Here is an 18,750-nt window from a genome sequence, read left to right as displayed (position 1 = left end):
AAACAACCGACTAGAAAATCTGCACCATGACACCTGCAATCCAGTAAGGATCAAATGATATTTATCCATGGACATCATAATACAATACACAGAAACAATGAAGACTCTCCAAATATTTGTTAAGTACCAAATGGCAAAGGTTAAGAAACTATATTTGTTTCTGAAAAGCAGCCAGAGTTAAGATGAAGCAAAGATTCCTGCGTATATGGTGTCTCATTTATTTGAGTAACCATGCTGTATGTAAAATCACTCCATCACTCACTTGTTCAGTATATACTATATGTACTTGAATTGTTTTCCCTTATTGCTAACACACCTGAACCAAATGGATATCTGTATATTAAAAGATCAAGTGTGTGAAAAGAGTTTCTAAAAGATTTTAGAAGATTGTATAAAGCATACTTCAGACTTTAATCAGTGTTAAATCCACACCAGATTTTCACACTTCCTGGAAGTGTTATTACATTCCATATACATCTTCTACATGTACACTTTAGAGAAAACATCAGCTGTCCAGTTTCACTGAGCCTTCTTAGATTCTTGTTCTTGGCAGACAGGTGTGAAACAAAATCTGAGATGCTTTTCTGCTTATCATGGTTGTAAAGTGTAGCCATTTGAGTAAACGTAGGCATCTTGTCAGCTCAAACCAGTCCTTCCATTCCTGTTCAACAACATAACTGCAACTCACTGGATTGCAGGAGATCAGCATCTTGTGAAATACTCACACCTGACACCAACAACCATGCCACAGTCCAATGTGTGCACTCATCTCTCATTACAATAGTCTTATTACTGTATCTGCATCCACATCCTCTGTACCATAACCCAGACACCTCTATAAACTCTACAGAATATGTCAGTATCTTTTCCGCTTGAACACATGAACAGGTGATGACACATGATTGACGTCCAGTGCAGCTTTGACTTCAATCGCCTGTCTTGACAAGTCCACACAACGCTGCCTGATTTACAGCTGTGTCCCCCCTATGGAGCCGCACTGTTCTCATTTCTGCTGAATTTGCTGGGGGTTGCACCAGTCTCAGTGATGAATGACTGCAGGTGTATGTGAGGTGGACAGCAGTGGAGTCCTTGAGCCGGCCCTTTGCTTGACCTCTCGCAGTTGCCATATTACTCTCTAAGAGACTGCGGATGAATCATTATGCACTGTTTATTTTTTATTCCCCTGGCACTAATCTATACTATTTAAAATGACTTTTGGTTTGAAGGTTTGAAGTCAGGAATGAATATCATTCAAAACTGGTCCAGCGGAGAGTATTTCTCTTATTATATGACCATTTATGATTCAAGAGCATCAGTATATTGTTATTGAACATGCAGTCTATTTATACCGGCTCAGCTGGAACTCTACGCTGTCTAATGCACACCTAGGCTAGTTTTCCCTAAAAATAACAGTGCCAGAAGCAATAGAAGAAAAATAAGAAAGAGGATGCTCTTCCAACAAATAAACTACAGTACAGTGAAACAGCAGTATAAGTATAAAAGCAGCTCACAATCAGGATAAGCCATGTAACAGTACTTGTATGCTGCTTGAAAGCCTTAGAAACATTGAAATCTTAGGAAACGTTTCACAAATGATAGAACTGTCAGCTAAAAGTTTTCACAGGTATGAATTCCAAAGAAAGCCAAAGACTCAAACTTACTGTCCCACCTGCCAGCATTTCAAAATTATTACGCCAAACAGCGTGACCCCTAGGCACTTACCCTGGCGTCGGGAGCTCTCTCCTTGCTCCATGCTTGATGGAGAGGAGAGGGCTGTGCTGTTAATGCGGCTGCGTTCAGGTTCCCCAAAGCCTGAGCTCAGGAAGGTGTTATGCTAATCTCTGCTGTGAAGATCAGCTACTGTCACACGGCCAACCTGACGCCAGTGACACATCAAATGCTGATCCCTGAACATCGGCACTAACAGAGAGGGAGGAGCCAAAGGATAGATGAGGGAGAGAGAGAGAGAGAGAGAGAGTGCAAGCTCTTAAAAAAAGGGATGCACTGCTGGTCACCTAGCTGAGTGTACAGTGTCTTGGTGTACACACCAAGGCTCTAATCAGCACAAGGACACGGACAGGGCGAGGGAGACCATAGTGCTTGCGAAAAATTAAACAGAAAATAATGCTGCCCATCTGCATAAATCTCCACTACATCAGATTTCACATGTGGATCAAGTGACTATCACAGAAATATAATCTGTATTTCTGTTTGCTGGTGTTAAAAGTTACTCTCCATAACGTCTGATCAGTGGTCATTAACCACCACTTTATCAGCATGTGAAGAGCACAGTAATCACTTAACAAGATTAGTAAAATCCTGTCCTTTTTATAAAACACACAAGCCAATAGTGTAGGCACCAGGACCACCTGAAGAACATTTATATATAGAATTTGTCATAAGCCTTAAAAAGAAAAAAGGCCATACTTTTCAGGAAAAATCATATACTAATTGGATTTTGATCATTGTGTTTGGGGTGATTAGTGGTGTAGAAACCATAGCACAGTATAGAATTGCACCAAATACAATTAAAGCATGTCATAAATAATAGTACATGAAATCATGGATCTGTGATTCAAGGAGTAGGTCAGATTTGTTATAGTAGTTAAAAAAACAGAATTTTATATCCATCTCTATTATTAGATCTTCATTTGGTTTTTTGACTGGTAAAATGAATCAAATGAGTTTAATCCAAACTTCAGTAACCTAAAAAGAAATAATGCCAACTTCAATCTCAATGTCAAAGTCAAAAGTCAAAGAAGCTTTATTGTCACTTCAACCATATATAGCTGATGCAGTACACAGTGAAATGAAACAACGTTCCTCCTAGACCAGAGGTGCTACACAGAACAAAGACAAAGTACAGTGACGCAGACAAACATAGAGCTAAACATAGAGATAAAACTAAACTGTACTTAAGGTGCAATCTTTAAACTAGACATACAACAGAAGTGCACAGGATAACAAGACAAGACAGTGCAGACAAACAACAATTTTGCGAGGGTGCAGTATTGCTTTTATACAACAGTACTATATACGAGAAATTCATACCGTAATGACGTCACACTAAAACCATAATTGGGCACGATATGGCCAAAAGCTTGTGTTCATTTCTGCTACAGCAATATAAATTAATCCTATATTCAATTTACTGCACTGCGGCTAGCTAGCTTAAATTCCCATTAAAGATGTTCCTGTCCAGTTAGTGTCCCTTCTTTCTTTAAGGAGTTCACATATTTTAACCAAATGTTATATTTCTATAAATTAGGAATTTGCTACGTCCATTGATCAGGTCACTAACACTGACATAGTAGCCGTTTTCAAACTAGGAAGAGAAATTTTACGATGAGAGGAAAGAGACATAGTGAAACATCCCAGTGAGGTTATAGTAACTATAGACAATCTTGGTTTGCCGCTCAAACCAATGACATCCGTGGACTGCTGTGTAAAATGAATAATCCGAATAATCGGATTATGTTCATAAAATCAGTTTGGACTGAGGGGGATCAAGGACAGTTAAAGGGACCCTTTACATGAACATGGATTGACAAACAGGAAACACTAAATCCAGGAAGGCTGCAAGGACCTGTTTCTCAGTGTATTTTTATTCAAGCGAGAAAAATCCAAAATTGATTGTGCTTTACATCAAAGCGATGTATTAAAAAATATCCTCAAAATGATCTCTTTTGTGTACTTCATACTGGCTTGATAACATAATCTCTATTTGAACATGTTAAAGAATATAAAGAAGAACATAGCAGCTATTATTGCTATTACAGCATTAATAATTACAGCGTTATATAATAAACAATTCATAATAATAAACAATTCATGATGTTGCCAATAATCATACTGAGAAATGACAGCTTCTTTCATTTTTATACACACTAAACTAAAATTATTTTTTGGATAACTAATACGCGCCTGAATGTATATGGACAGACGAGTGATAAACACAGAACACTGAATAAATGTGTGAAAAATTAAATTCAATTTCCCTCCAGAAGTCAATAACACAGAACAGGAAACCACAAGAGTAATGAAAATAAAGCACCAGTATTGACCAGCAGATTAGTGGCGTGCCATTAATAACATTTCGGTGCCACAGTGCGTCCTTAAGGATGGCAGCACTGCACATTTACTGCGCTGAGTGTGTCAAAACAAACGATATATGGAAGGTGTAATCTCTGATAACTTCCAATACAATCCATGACGCATACAGAGTACGTTTTCTTTTTCCAATAGAGAAAAAAAAGTGTGTTTGAGAGTGTGTGCGTGTGTCTGTGCAATACATACTCAGGGAGGCAAAAGTAGTCATTTCATGCCGTGGCTTGAAGCCGTCAGCCACAGAAGACTTAAAATGATGGCATGTTAAAGGTCAAGAAGGAGTTCGGTCAAATGAGGATAATGTTGACATGCAAAAAAACTGTAAATGTTAAGAAATGTGAAATAACACAAGGCTGATGCTGTCATCCACCAGAGGGCATCACTGACAAACAAAGCCGTGTCTGCTTTGTCCGCGTTTAGTTTCACGTCTCACTATGTATCTTGTTTATTTGCTTTTTAATTTTTTTATTTTTTTTATTTCAGGACCTATTCTCAAATAAAAGAACTGAGTTACCGTCAGCGTCTTTCGAACAGCATCATAAAAGTTAGTGTAAAAACCTTAAAACAAACAAACTAAAAAAAGTTCCTGAGTGCCTAATGAACAGCAGGCACCAGGTGTTTTCCAGTCTGGCTTGGTGAGGGTGAATCCAGCTGGCAAGTTCACTACATCAGCAATAAAAGTCCTTACAAAAACAAAGCAGTTCCCTACAGATGTAGTAGAGCAGTGAATAAGCACACAGGAGCTAAAGAAGAAAAAGAAACTGCACCACCTTCTGCACATAAACCTGCCTGCTGTATAGACAGTGCAGTACAGCAAGTCTACCAATGCTACAGTATGGTATGATATCGTAAAGTCAAGAATGCACCAGTTCTCTCTTACCTCAAAGCTCTTATTACTCCTCGCACTGTACCTCAAATCTCCCTCTGATCTACTAGCACTGATCGACTGGTCCCAACATCTCTCAGGGTAAAAAAGTTATACATTTAGACTCTTAGACTATTTTGGCACCAAGGTGGTGGATTGAACTTCCCCTAGATGTCCGAACTAGCCGAGTCTTCAAACGACTGATGAAGACCTACCTCCTTTCTACTGCACTTAAACTAGCTCTTATTTTTCTTGATTGTTTTATGTATTGTTGTTTGTATAAAATAAAATTTATAAAACTTTTTAGGCTGATGGTCTCCTAAGTCTGTGTCCTCTTCAACCAGTGTTAATGTATTCATTTGCACTTTGGCAAAGGTCATCTGCCAAATGCCAGAAATGTAAATATAAATGTAAATGTAGGGGTTAAACTAGAGGTGACAGTGATAAGCAGTGTTCATTTTAATGCAGAATTTGTTTATTTTTTCCATCAGCTCAATCCTGAGAAGAAAAAAATGATTAGCACAGGACGTCAGAACTGTTCATTATCGAGTACTCGTTTTACCTGATGTGTGCGACTGCAATTTACATGCCTTCCAAGTTGCTAAAAACATGCCAGCATGTAACAAAGCATAAAAATACACCAACAGGGCTGGTTATTACAAAAACATACGGAACAACTGGGTGGTGTGATGTAGCCTGACACAAAGCATTATTGTTTTCACCACGAAGCTGGTATTTTCCAATAACCCAAAGTGTTCTATTCATCTCATACCACAGTAATTTTCCAACATGAACAAGTTTTAAGTTATGAAAGAAAGAATGACATTTGGGAACAATTGTTTCCTTCCCCCCGAAGACAAAAAAATAATGTTACCAAGAAACTTGGAAGCTCTCAGTCCTGAACTCTCTGTTACAAAGTGCTGTTCAGTTCCATTCAATTCAGTTTTATTTTTAACAATGAACACAGAGTCAGCTTATAGAAATATGTACGATTAAGACCTACATGATAAATTGTAATGTATCCCTAATGAGTGAGCCAGACACGACGGTGGTGAGGGAAAAAAACTTGAGATATGAGGAAGAAACTTTAACAGGAATCAGACTCGAAAGGGAAGCCGTCCTCATCCGGGTGACGCTGGATAGTGTGAATAAATAAATCATTTCCCTTCTATAACTGTGTTCTTTATGGTCAAAAAGTACAACTGTGTAACCAGGAAAGTCATTCATTCATAGCTTTAATAGGACGTCTGTTTTATTGAAGTGATCAGCTTGAGTAAGTAAAGTTGTTCATGGCAATTGCAGTCCTGAAGCTATCATAGAAAAAAAAAGATTCCATCCACAGTAATCTCACGTATCTTGTACTCATCCTCAGCAGCAGTGAGTGGATTCCAATAAATGACAACTCTAAACAGAAGTACGGCATCAGGCTGGATCGGGCAGATCCAGAGAGAAGTGGTCAGGATTACTCAAGACTCCTTACATAAATACTAAATAAAAGTCTCCTCGCAGAAAACGTTACTGTCTAGACCTCACCAATTACACCAATTCTAACTTCTTAAGTCTTAAGTTTCTAAAAGACTCAAGCAACTTTTTATTAATTCATTTTCAATATGCAGTTTATCCTAGTCAGGGTTGCAGTGGATCCAGAGCCCATGAGGCAAGGAAAACACCATGAATGGGACGCATTGCATTATCTTTTGAGATGTTGTAAGTGAAAATGAAACAAGGATGTGTGTCCAGATAAGCAGAACCATAAGCAATGTCTTCTTCTTGACCGAGTCAATCAAAGGACAAATAGCCAATCACGGCCATGTGTGAGCATTTATATATATAAAACAGGACAGCGTTCTCCTAGTTCATCCAGCTGCATTATGACATTATATAAGCCGTTGTTCGAAAAGGGGTGGTGTGTGTGTGTATGTGTGTGTGTGTGTGTTCTGCAGTCCTATTCTAATGACGTCACCTGCACATGCAAGTCCATAAATCTAAAGGCCATTATTTTCACAGTGTGTTTATCATGGAAACTAATGTAATGTCAATGATTTTAAAAAATGATGAATTGCACACTCTTAGTTTTCACCCCACCCCATGCTGCTCCACTCAGTTCAGTGTTTTCTTTTTTTTTGCGCTTCCTCTTTTTAAGGTACACATATCCAGATCTCCAAACATGCGAGTTTTGCTGAAAATCTTACACAATTTCCCATACACTCGACCCCAGTGTCCTCTTCTCTCCTCCCCCAAGCTTTACAAACCCAATCTTCTTTTAATTAAAAAAATGCTTGGCTTCACTTACTACTCTCTCGAAACTGACTCCTAAAAATTGATGGACTCTACATTTCTCTAAAAATTTATGGGCTCATGAGCTCTGGGATGATCATATTCTTTATCACGTCCACCTTTCCTCTTCATAAATTAGGCCGAGTGAAGGCCATCTGGAATTTATCACCCCTCCTGTGACTTGGCTGTTGTGCTATGGGCCAGGACTTCATTACAGATTTACATGACTTCAATTTTCACTGTATCACATGTTCTGGGTCTAGGCTTTGGAGGAAAGGGAAGGGGAAGGGGAAAGAGAAAGGGAAGGGGAAAGGGAAGTTGCAAGGCTTACAGGTTTTCGCAAATGTTTTAGCATTAAAGGGGCTTTTAAAAATTCTCTTCTCTGTAAGTACAGAACTTCAACATGGGTTCTGACAAACATTCATAACTGATTGAGAAAGAGAGAGAGAGAGAGAGAGAGAGAGAGAGAGAGGCTATAGATTTTCTTTGGCATGTTTGTAATTGGACAGGACACAGCCCCCTGCCTGATAACTGTTCAGCAGATCAGGTCAGGGTCAGAATGTGGATGAAGAGCACATCGCAAATACACACGGGTCTCATCCAAGTGCCCCTTTAGAAAATTTAACATTTAACCATGTCATATATATTTAGCCGCCTTTATTAATTCCTTTTCATTTCGGTCAGTACACGGCAGAGGTGAGTACACGGCAGAGGTGACTGCAGCAGAGGGAAGGTGGAAAGTAGTGAGCAGTCAAGTCTATTCTATTCAGGTTTATTTGGGAAGTGATTTTAACATTAGGATTCCTCACAAAGCAGCTTTACATTCATGTGTATGTGTAATAATATCCCTAATGAGCAAGCAAGAGGTGACCGTGACGATATGAGGAAGAAAACTTGAGAGGAATCAAACTCAAAAGGGATCCTATCATCTTCTGGATCACTCTGGAAGGTGAGATTATAAATCAATGGTTTTTAAAATCGAAGGTAAAGTATTTAATCTTACAGCAGTAGCTCTTATACTACATTAACACTAGTAAGTGAGAAGTTGCTCGTGTTGTAGCTTGTCTCTTTGTATCTACTGCTATCGTCACTTTTAGCTTTCACACAGTCATAATTTAAGCTTGAAAATGTGTTTTTTATTTGAAGTAGATTCAGAATAATATGAAACTCTTATTTTCATCATTTTTGAGCACCAAAGGTAGGCACCAAAATGGCAAATGGAGACATTTTCAGGGACAATGCAAAGCAAGGCAGCATGGTGGCTTAGTGGTTAGCACGTTAGCATGTTCGTCTCACACCTCCAGTGTCCTGGGTTCGAGTCTCGTGCCTGCTCACTGTGTGTGTGGAGTTTGCATGTTCTCCCTGTGCTTGGTGGGTTTCCTCCCACAGTCCAAAGACATGCTTCTAGGCTGATTGGAATCTCTAAATTGCTTGTAGTGTGTGTGTGTGTGTGTGCCCTGCCATGAGTTGGCACTCTGTCCAGGGTGTATCCTACCTTGATGCCCGATGACGCCTGAGGCTCCCTGTGACCCAAGGATAGATCAGATAAGCGGTACAGACAATGAAGTCAACAAGAGTTCGGCTTTTTCACATGAATGCATTATAGCTCACAAATCACAAATGTCGTAAAATAAAACAAACAAACAAAAAAACTTAAGATCTCTGATTAAAAATAAGAAAATTCACCAGGAATGGAAAAACCATTAAAAAGTTAAAAGGATCCATTTGCCTGGCACAGTAAAAATAGTACACTCCAGTATACAAATAGAGAATCGAAGCCTGGAGGACTTGCCTCTACACGAAATGTTTCATATACAGTTGAGTGCAAATGTTTGCATACCCTTGGGTCACACTGTTGTTGTTTTTTTCCCTCTGTGTTTTCATTTTCAGTTTAGTGTCTTAACTGAGGGTCCGTATTAACTTGAAGAAATGAAGTGATATCAGTTCAAAAGTTTATATCTTCCTTTCTGAATATAAAAGGCGTATTCTCTAATTATTTTATGACAAACTTGTGCTTTCATAACTGCTCTATTAAATCTAATTGAATCCCTGTTTAGATGTGAAAGATGATAATCCTTCCAGATGACTCCAGATCATTCTTCTGTATCAAAACCTGTTGACTTTTTACTTTTGGTTTCTGTATTGATGAAGCACATGCCCACGCTTCATTTTTAACTTCCTGAAATTCCTTCGGGTTTTTTGCAGACACATGGTATAAAGACACTTTTTAATCCAGAAATCATGTGATATTCAGACAACATCCTTCCTGCACTAGCTTTATTTCTTCTTAGCTTGGTGTGTAATACTTTTTTGTTTTTATGTCAACAGCACCACCAGCAGCTACTTAATGCCATTTTCTCTTTAATGCCAACTCAACTGTACCATGAAGCGCCATCACTGATCTATTATCAGCACAGACAGAGGTGTAACATCTAAATTAAAGTATGGCTGCGATTTTCACCTAACTTGATTTTCTGCTGTTATTTGCATACAGCAACAAATCAAGATATGGGTACAAAAAACCCTAAAAAAAACCCACCAAAATCACCCATCAATTCATTTGTCTTCTGAACCGCTCATCTTACACAGGGTCACAGGGAACCTGGTGTCTACCAGGGACCTGAGGCATAAGGTAGGGGACACTGACGATGTGCCAACTCATTGCCGGGCACAAGCGCACAAACACACACTCTTAAACACACTACAGACAAAATAGAGATGCCAATCAGCCTACAGCACATACTTTTGGCCTGAGAGAGGAAACCAGAGCACGTAGAGGAAACCTCCACAGCACAGAATATGCAAACTAGTCCAGCACCGGAGATGCGACGTGAATTATCAACAGCTGCTGCCCGTAAGCCACAAAATATGATGTGTGTGTGAGTGAGTGAGTGAGTGAGTGAGTGAGTGAGTGAGTGTGTGAGTGAGTGAGTGAGTGAGTGAGTGAGTGAGTGTGAAGGAACCATAAAGTATCCTATTTGGTTGCTGAGGTTAAGGTTAGATTTAGATGTAGGCAAAGCACCCTCAAGATCCTCTCACGGATTTTGTGTAAATGAATTAGTGTGTGTGTGAGTGAGTGTGTGAGTGAGTGAGTGAGTGAGTGAGTGAGTTAGTGAGTGAGCCTTGGCAATTTCTTTCTTTTCCATTCACTATAACCCTTATACACTTTACAATAATGTTTCCTTACCTATTACTATTTACCTCATTAGTTGACATGCATAAACTATAAACCAAAAAAAGTTGATAAAGTTAAAGCTGTAATTATATGTTAAAAATCTCTCCATTAAATAATTTTAAAGTTTATTTAATTTAAAGGAAAAATTCTGTATACATGAATTCATATACAGCATGTTCTTAATATGATCATAACAGTCACTGTGGCTTTGTCTTCATTCGTCGACTGAATATATAAAGAAAAACAGTTGTTCTCTCACTAGGCCTCTGTCATTTCTCTCTCCTGAAGATAAGACAAACAATTTCACCATGTCAGTTTACTGAGAAGCCAGAAAGCACAAAGTCCTCTGGCCTGAACGCTCTCCCTCCTCTGAGTTTTCCAGTTTTCTTTCCCCAGTCCAATGACATGTGATGTAGGCTGACTGGCATCACTAAATTGTTTGATGTGTGAATGGGTGTGAGTGTGTGTGTGTGATTGTGCCCTGCGATGAGTTTGGAACCTTGTCCAGGTTGCTCCCCTCCTTGTGTCCCTAAGTCCCCCTCCAGGCTCCCAACAACCCTGTGGAGGATAAACACTAAAGAAAATGGCTTGGAACCTGTGATTTCATTTTCGGTCATAGCTGGACACTTAGAGAACTAAAGGAAAATCTACAAATGAACATCTACACCTTCTGACCAATCAGACTCAAGAATTCAAAAGTGGGGTGAAACAGTTAATTAAAGCATATTGTTACTATGCTTGTGGCAACAATATTTGACAAACCACTTGACAAAGGACTTCAAAACAGTTATACTAAATGCTAAATCAATTGAGCTGCATGTCTGAAATGAGGAAGTGTGCATTATAAACAGTCATGTAAACAATGTGTTGCAAAAGACTTGTGCAACTGGACTCTTGTAACGCTGAAAAACAGCATTTCATCATCTCATCGTCTGCAAAGGTGCAGTCTGACGGCTGCATCGCTGCAGTAACCACAGTCTTCAAGATTCAAGATTCAAGAAGCTTTATTGTCATTTCAACCACATATAGCTGACGCAGTACATAGTGAAATGAAACAACGTTTCTCCAGGACCTGGTGCTACAGAAACATACAAGAACAGAGTTCAACACAAAAAAAAACAACACCACAGAGCTAGGACAGAAGTTTGTCTTCAATAGAGTTCAGCGCAAATCAGAGTCTTATTGTGGTGCTAATAATAATAATAATAATAATAATAGTAATAATAATAATAATAAACATGAAAATGTGTCAGGAAACTGCCTCAACAATTCCTCAATTGATGGCTTCGGCCATCTATGTTGAATCCGCTAATGCTCATACTTGTAAGTAGAGCTGGACGATTAATCGTTATTATCGATTAATTTGCATTTATGGTTTATGTCGATTTTGAAAAAATGAAAATCGATTTTCCGATTTCACTTTGGTTTGGACGGTCGCTAGGCTCACTCTAGCGACCGTCCAAACCAAAGTGAAATCGGAAAATCGATTTTCATTTTTTTTCGTCTTTCAGCGCGTTCTTCAATCTGACTGAAGAAACCGCGGTGTCGCAGAGCGAGGATCAGAGGCCAATGTGTGTGTGTGTGATCAGGAAGACTCGTATTTGGCTTGTTCAGTACTCAAATATTATATACACATCTATGCAATACAGTGGAATGCTGCAATAAGTTTACCATCCTACCCTGTTAGTCAAACCTTTATTTTATTTTATTTATTTATATTTTTTTACTATTATACCCTCATTGGGGGCTGACTCCCCCTTAAATGAAAATCCTAGACTCGCCCCTGATTGTGCCCATGTACACATGGATTTTTTTCCAGGTGACAATTATTTATTTTATAAAAAGTGATTTAAGTTAAGTTTGCAGTTTGCACTTTACAAATCCCTCATATTTTGTTATATTACTTTATTTTACTAGAATAATTAGAACTTGTAAAGACTGGTGAAATTTGGCATTTTATAAATCCCCAAAAAGGTTTTTATGTTGTTGTACTGATTATTGTTTTTCTAAAATAACAAAAAAAAAACTTGTTGGCGAAAGTAATTTTGCACTTTGCACTTTTAGTCCAAATTAGCAGTTCATATGTTTGGTTATATTGTTTTTGCTCAAATGAAAAAAAATCTATTCTATAGTCTCTAGTGTTTTATTAAATTTTTTTAAAGAAAAATAATCGTTTTAAAATCGAAAATCAAATTTTGTTTTAAAAAATCGGAGATTCAGTTTTTTGGCCATATCGCCCAGCTCTACTTGTAAGCTACTCAAAAGCCAATGTTGCACAATTGCACTTGACTATAATGTGTACAGTTATAGGCGGGAAATGATTTCTAATCACACTATCCAGTGTCACCAAGATGAGGACGGCTTTTGAGTCTGGTTCCTCTTCCTCATATCGGTGAGTTTTTCCTCACCCCTATTGCCTCAGGCTTGCTCATTAGGAATAAATATACATTCAAATGTAAAACTTTATCATTTTTATATTCCTGTAAAGCTGCTTTTATGACATGTCTATTGTTAAAAGTGCTATAAATCAATGTCTGTTTGTCTGTACATTTGAAAACCAAAATCTCAAGGCTCGAACATTTCAGGAACAAAAACAGACCAGCATGCCCTGGCAATTTTTGTTGTCTGGAAATTAAATGTACTGCAAACATTCCCATTAGACAGCCCTCTTTTTCACTGTGATTGCGAAATGCTACGTGTTATGGCAATGCACTGAATGGCAAACAGAACTGAAGCAATGCTTATAAGACTGGAATCTAAAATGTAATAGGTGATTTAGGTCAGTGAATGTTATGTACTGTTCTATTATCAGTCATTCACAGGCCCCAGGGCAATCCAGAGAAGAAGAAAAAAACAGATAGATGTGTGTGTGGGAAACTCAAAGGGCTTAGTATTAATGGCACAGCTGGTGCTCTGTGTATGGAGTTTAAACCAGATTCTACATAACCAAAATTTGTAATGCGTGGTTGTGAAAATTGTTGTGAATAATCCTGGACAGGGTTTAAAATGAAGGAGGAAGGAATACACGCTAGTCAGGATGCTAAGCCAACGGTTTGCACACTCCTTTAGGAACAAACCAGGAAAATTTGATCTATTGAAATATACTGGGTCTAAATTCACCTATTTGAAATTCAAGTCCTGAAAATTCATTTTCAAGGAATTAAAGCACTGAGAGTTTTTTTTATTATAAAGACTTAAAACAGGAAACTATTCTGTACTTATTATTACAACTAAAACATTCAAGGTAAACCGTCTGAGTATGTTCCAAGGATCAATATTTAGGGCATGGATCCTATATATCTTAATTCAGACCTGGTCAAAAGCAACACATCTCATCCAAGGTCAGAGGATTTTAGGAACATGTAGGTGAAGTGAATAACACTGATTGTCTCCTCATCATGGCACCTGTTAGTGGGTGGGATATATTAGGCACCAAGTGAACATTTTGTCCTCGAAGTTGAATGCAGGAAAATGGGCAAGTGTAAGGATTTGAGCGATTTGACAAGGACCAAATTGTGATGGCTAGACGTCTGGATCAGAGCATCTCCAAAACTGCAGCTCTTGTGGGGTGTTCCTGGTCTGCAGTGGCCAGTATCTGTCAAATGTAAGTCCTGTAAGTCCTTTAAGACCTGTAAGTTGAGAGGTGGGGCCCACGGAGGGGCTAAAATCTTGGTTGCCAGATACCAGAGCACACCTTGAGGAACCTAGTGGAGCCCCTGCCTCGATGGGTCAGGGCTGTGTTGGCAGCAAAAGGGGGACCAAGACAATATTAGGCGGGTGGTCATAATGTTATGCCTACTTGGTGTTTGTCTGTACCTTCCGTTGATATGTTGTAATGAACAGAGTTGGTTCTAAATTTAAACCACTGTGTCTGTTATCAAGATAAATAGTTACTAAAGGTGAATGAACGAATAAATGGATGCGGTAAATGTGTCTCTCAGCACCACACAAACATCCAATACATTCCCATGTAAATCAGCATAGCCTTGTTTATCCCATGAGCTTCATACCCGACTCCAAGCTGTCTCACCTGCATGAAAATAAAAACCATGTCCTGTGTTTTCCGCACCTCTAGTGTGACTGCTTTAGCAGAAACTTTATACCTGAGTCATCACCAATTACTATACATGTTGGTCCTGTGCGCTGATCAATTAATAATTCACAAACAGCCAATGTTCACCGAAAAACTTGTCCAGCACTATTCACTTAATGTCATTAGTAATTTATTATTTCATTCTGATGCTGTTCATTATTCACTGTTTGATGTGTAGTATCACATATCAGTTCATGTGTCTGTAGTATACTGGTTATACTACTGGTTGTTTGTGAGTTTACTGAACCTCCTCCTCCTCTTCCTCCTCTGACTGCCCAGTAACACACTTTTTCCTGGCATGAGTGACTCTCTATATGCAAAGTGTGTCTCTAAGCAATGACATAGCTAATTATACACACATTTCTATTTTTATTTTTTTTATGAAACCAAAGCTGCGTCCCAAATGACATATTTCACACTATGCACTATGTACTCTAATGTCCAGTGCATAAATTTTACCAGATGGTAGCCCCGCCCCTCTTGTGCTACCTAAGCAAAGCTGCAAGCATTAAGTGCATGAAGTGTCCAATATTCCATAATAATAAGAATAAGTGTATTATCCGGGTGTTTGAAGTTCTTTTTTGTTTTTTTTAGTGTGAACACAATACTCACAATATTTATAATACACAATGGCATGGAATTCTGCATTCATATGTAATTTCACAGCTAATATCACTGTTACTGCAGGAGTTATGTGCCATGCTGGATGTCTCTTAAGAGGAAAATTTTACATTTATATTTTTGGCCTTATGCAGAGTGACTGCATTATCTCATTTTATACAACTGAGGAACTGAGGGTTAAGGGGATTGCCCAGCAGTGGCAGCTTGGTGGACCTGAGGTTTGAACTCACAACCTCCCAAATCAGTAGTCCAACAACTTAACCACTTAGCTACCACTACCACTGAGATTAAAAATTTATTCTGACAGAGTGCAGGATCGTCAGGGTTTTAAACTGGTTCATAAAAAACTTAATACACTGATAACAAAGGCAGTGTGACAAACTCTACGATACTGTATGATTACCTAATTAATTAAATCAACGTGGTTTCTTTGACAGCCTTTAAACGATGAAGAGGTTTTTGTCTTGAGGGAAAATGGAGAGGATGTTTTCTCCAACCTGAAATTCTATGATCTGAATTTTTACCAGATCTGAATTTTTCACTATACCAGGAACACTGAGGGTGGCATAGGAACACACACTGGATGACATGCCACTCATTGATTCAGCGCAGTTAATCCACCTACTGGTAAGTTTTTTGGAGGTGGGAAAGAAGCCACACAGACACGCGAAGAACATGCAAAAGTCTGGACAGATAGTAGCCTGGGTCTCAGTATCAATCCAGCTGTGAGACAACAATGCTACCTAATGCATGGTCATAAACTTTAACATTTTAAATATTAAATTTATATTCCATTACTTTACATTGACCTTTTTTCTTTTCTTTTTTTAAATGTAATTTAGCAAAATGTCACAACAATCTTACAGGGTCTGTCACATTTCCATTAGCATCATGTGATAAAATGATCATGCAGGAAAAATGATTGCAAGTTTGTCACAGTGCATAAATGTCTGTGATTCATTAAAAAAATTCCCACAATGAGGAACAAGATACTGGTTATTTTGTCTGCAACACAGTTTTGCCCTTTACTTCTCAGTGTTTATGCAAAGTACCATTTTTTCAATTAAAAAGATGAATGTGATATATATATATATAAAATATATAAAAACGGATTTTTAAAGACTTTTCTGGAATAAATAGTGAGATTGAAAATGCATGTTTTAGCTTCTCCGTCATAAATAGGTTGGGGGTGTGAGATTTTTCTGATTATATCATTTGACATGACAGGCTTTCATATGAAAATTGTGTAACATAAAATTGTGGTCAATTGTGTTATAACAGCTCACATGCAATAATTCAGGCAGTTAACAGAATGAACGCAAGCAAAACATTTAACGTCTGTCCTGTGTATCACCTACTAATAATACCAAGACCTGTATTTACATTGCTAAATATGACACATATACAAGTCTTTAGCGTACATTAGCCTACTACAGGTACACGAAATGTTCTAAAAACCCACAGAGCAGGTTAGACAGGTAGAGGTGCTTATAAACCGTCAGACACTTGAAACTTTTAGGAATAACGGCGTGAAAGCATAACAGACTGACTTGGGACATTAGGTCAATCATAACACAGAGAAAGCCGAGTGCATACAAATAGCGAGTGGTAAAAAGAAACACAGAAATAAGCATGAAACACGCAAACCAGCAACAGTTAACGGTCAGGAAAAAGCCAGTGGCTGTGGGGGGAGAACTTTTAGAAAACTTGACACCAGAAAAGAAAAGGTGAAAAACAGGAAGCATATGGCAATGTGAAATGCTGGTCAAACACACAGCTTTGTTAATACCACTAAAGGAAACTGATGATAAAGTCTTACATTAGGAGTGTAGTCCTAATAGTATAGTTTGTCCTATAAGACGTAATTCTAGTACAGTTGGACTTATTGATTAAGACAATATATGTTTTATTCTCTTTTTTATTCCACAGAGAGAGGACATTAATTGCGAAGCTATCTGACACTGGATGTTTACACTATTTTGCACAGTTTTATAAGGTTTTATGTGATACACCCTGCAAATGGTGACACCCTGCAAGTGACAAAAAGACTCTTTGTACAGTTTGTAATAGCAGTGAGCATAAACTCATGCAGCAGAGAGACTTCATTTGCACAAATAAACAGCCTGAAAAAGCACGACAACAGCCCAAAACAGCATCAAAACAGCCCAAACGGTGCCAACACGGCATCAAACCAGCCTAAAAGAGTGCCAATACTCTTTCAAAACAGCCTAAAACAGTAGGAATACTGCGTTAAACCAGCCCAAAACAGTGCCAATACTGCAGTAAAACAGCCCAAAGAGTGGCAATACTGCATTAAACCAGCCAAAGAGTGGCAATACTGCATCAAAACAGCCCAAACAGTGACAATACTGCATTAAAACAGCCCAAAGAGTTGAAATACTGCGTCAAAACAGCCCAAACAGTGGCAATACTGCATCAAAACAGCCCAAACAGTGGCAATACTGCACTAAAACAGCCCAAACAGTGGCAATACTGCATTAAAACGGCCCAGAGAGTGGCAATACTGTGTCAAAACAGCCCAAACAGTGGCAATACTGCACCAAAACAGCCCAGACCACAGCAATACTGTGGCTGAACAGTGGCAATATTGCATAAAACAGCCCATACAGCAGCAATACTGTGTAAAAACAGCCCAAGACAGTGGCAATAGTGCATCAAATCAGCCCAAAACAGTGGCAATACTGCATCAGACTATTGCAAACAGTGGCAATATTGCATCAAAACAGCCCAGAACAGTGGCAATACTGCATCAAAACAGCCCAAACATTGCTAAAGCAGCCCCAGAAAAGCCCAGCCAGTGGCAAAACAGCCCAAAGCATTCCCAAATCAGCCCAAAACAGTGCCAGACTGCTGAAAACCATGCCAAAGCAGTAAAAAAACAGCCCAAACAGTGCCAATACACCGTCCAAACATCCCCCAAACAGTGCCAAACCAGCCAAAAATAATGCCCGTACAGCCACAAACAGCACCAGCACAGTGAGAAAACATTTTAAACAAAACAAACTGTAATTTTCTAGTCCTCTCTTTGGGATATGTTGGAGCTTTTACAGACCAATCAAAGAACAACGAGCTTCAGTGGTTTCACCATTCACACAACAGCTCAAAAACTGTTCTTATTTTCCGTGGCCCAAATCACCACTTGAGCATGGACAGAAGGCCGGAATAAACCAAAAGGTTTGTAAATTATTGTGTAAGGTAAAGTTGAGCATGAATATTATTTTCATGTCCATTCAAAATGAAAATTATATTCTTTCATATCCAAGTATTTAAGTAAAAACCGGTGAAATGGTTGCGTGTGTTATTCACCCTGAAGGTTTATTTGGTTTGTGCCTCTTGAGGAAACCTTAGCGCTTTGTGTACTTAGTTCTAATCAATTCTCAGCAGCACAAACCTCTCACCACTGATCTGCCTGTTTTCCAGCAGACAAAGGCCCTGTCATTTTAGTGTCCCACAGAGATTATGATCATCTGTAATGCTCACCTCCACCCTGCTGTATCGGGCTAAAGCAATAGGACAAGAGCTCCTCACTATATCAGCTTACACAAACCTGTGTTCTGAGGTATCTGATCCTCTCCTTGTATTCACACACAA

At 38.7% G+C, this 18,750-nt stretch overlaps 1 protein-coding gene across 7 annotated transcripts in view; it reads right to left on the bottom strand.

Annotated features, from left to right (window-relative positions):
• The window catches only part of slc12a7b (solute carrier family 12 member 7b), a 71,115-nt gene that overhangs the window by 33,941 nt on the left and 18,424 nt on the right, over positions 1-18,750 (bottom strand). Inside the window, exon 1 of one of the 7 annotated variants that reach the window (XM_058413298.1) lies at positions 1,723-1,768. The exons of the other annotated variants lie outside the window; for them this stretch is intronic. Coding sequence (XP_058269281.1) covers positions 1,723-1,753 — 31 coding nt within the window. The 5' untranslated portion in view covers positions 1,754-1,768. Of the gene's footprint in view, positions 1-1,722; positions 1,769-18,750 lie in introns of those variants that run through there. 7 annotated transcript variants of the gene reach the window in all.

The sequence above is a fragment of the Hemibagrus wyckioides genome, linkage group LG01 (assembly GCF_019097595.1).
Source record: "Hemibagrus wyckioides isolate EC202008001 linkage group LG01, SWU_Hwy_1.0, whole genome shotgun sequence".
Taxonomy (NCBI): domain Eukaryota; kingdom Metazoa; phylum Chordata; class Actinopteri; order Siluriformes; family Bagridae; genus Hemibagrus; species Hemibagrus wyckioides.
The sequence above is the reverse complement of the archived record's forward strand: the minus strand, read 5'-3'. Positions and strand labels throughout refer to the sequence as shown.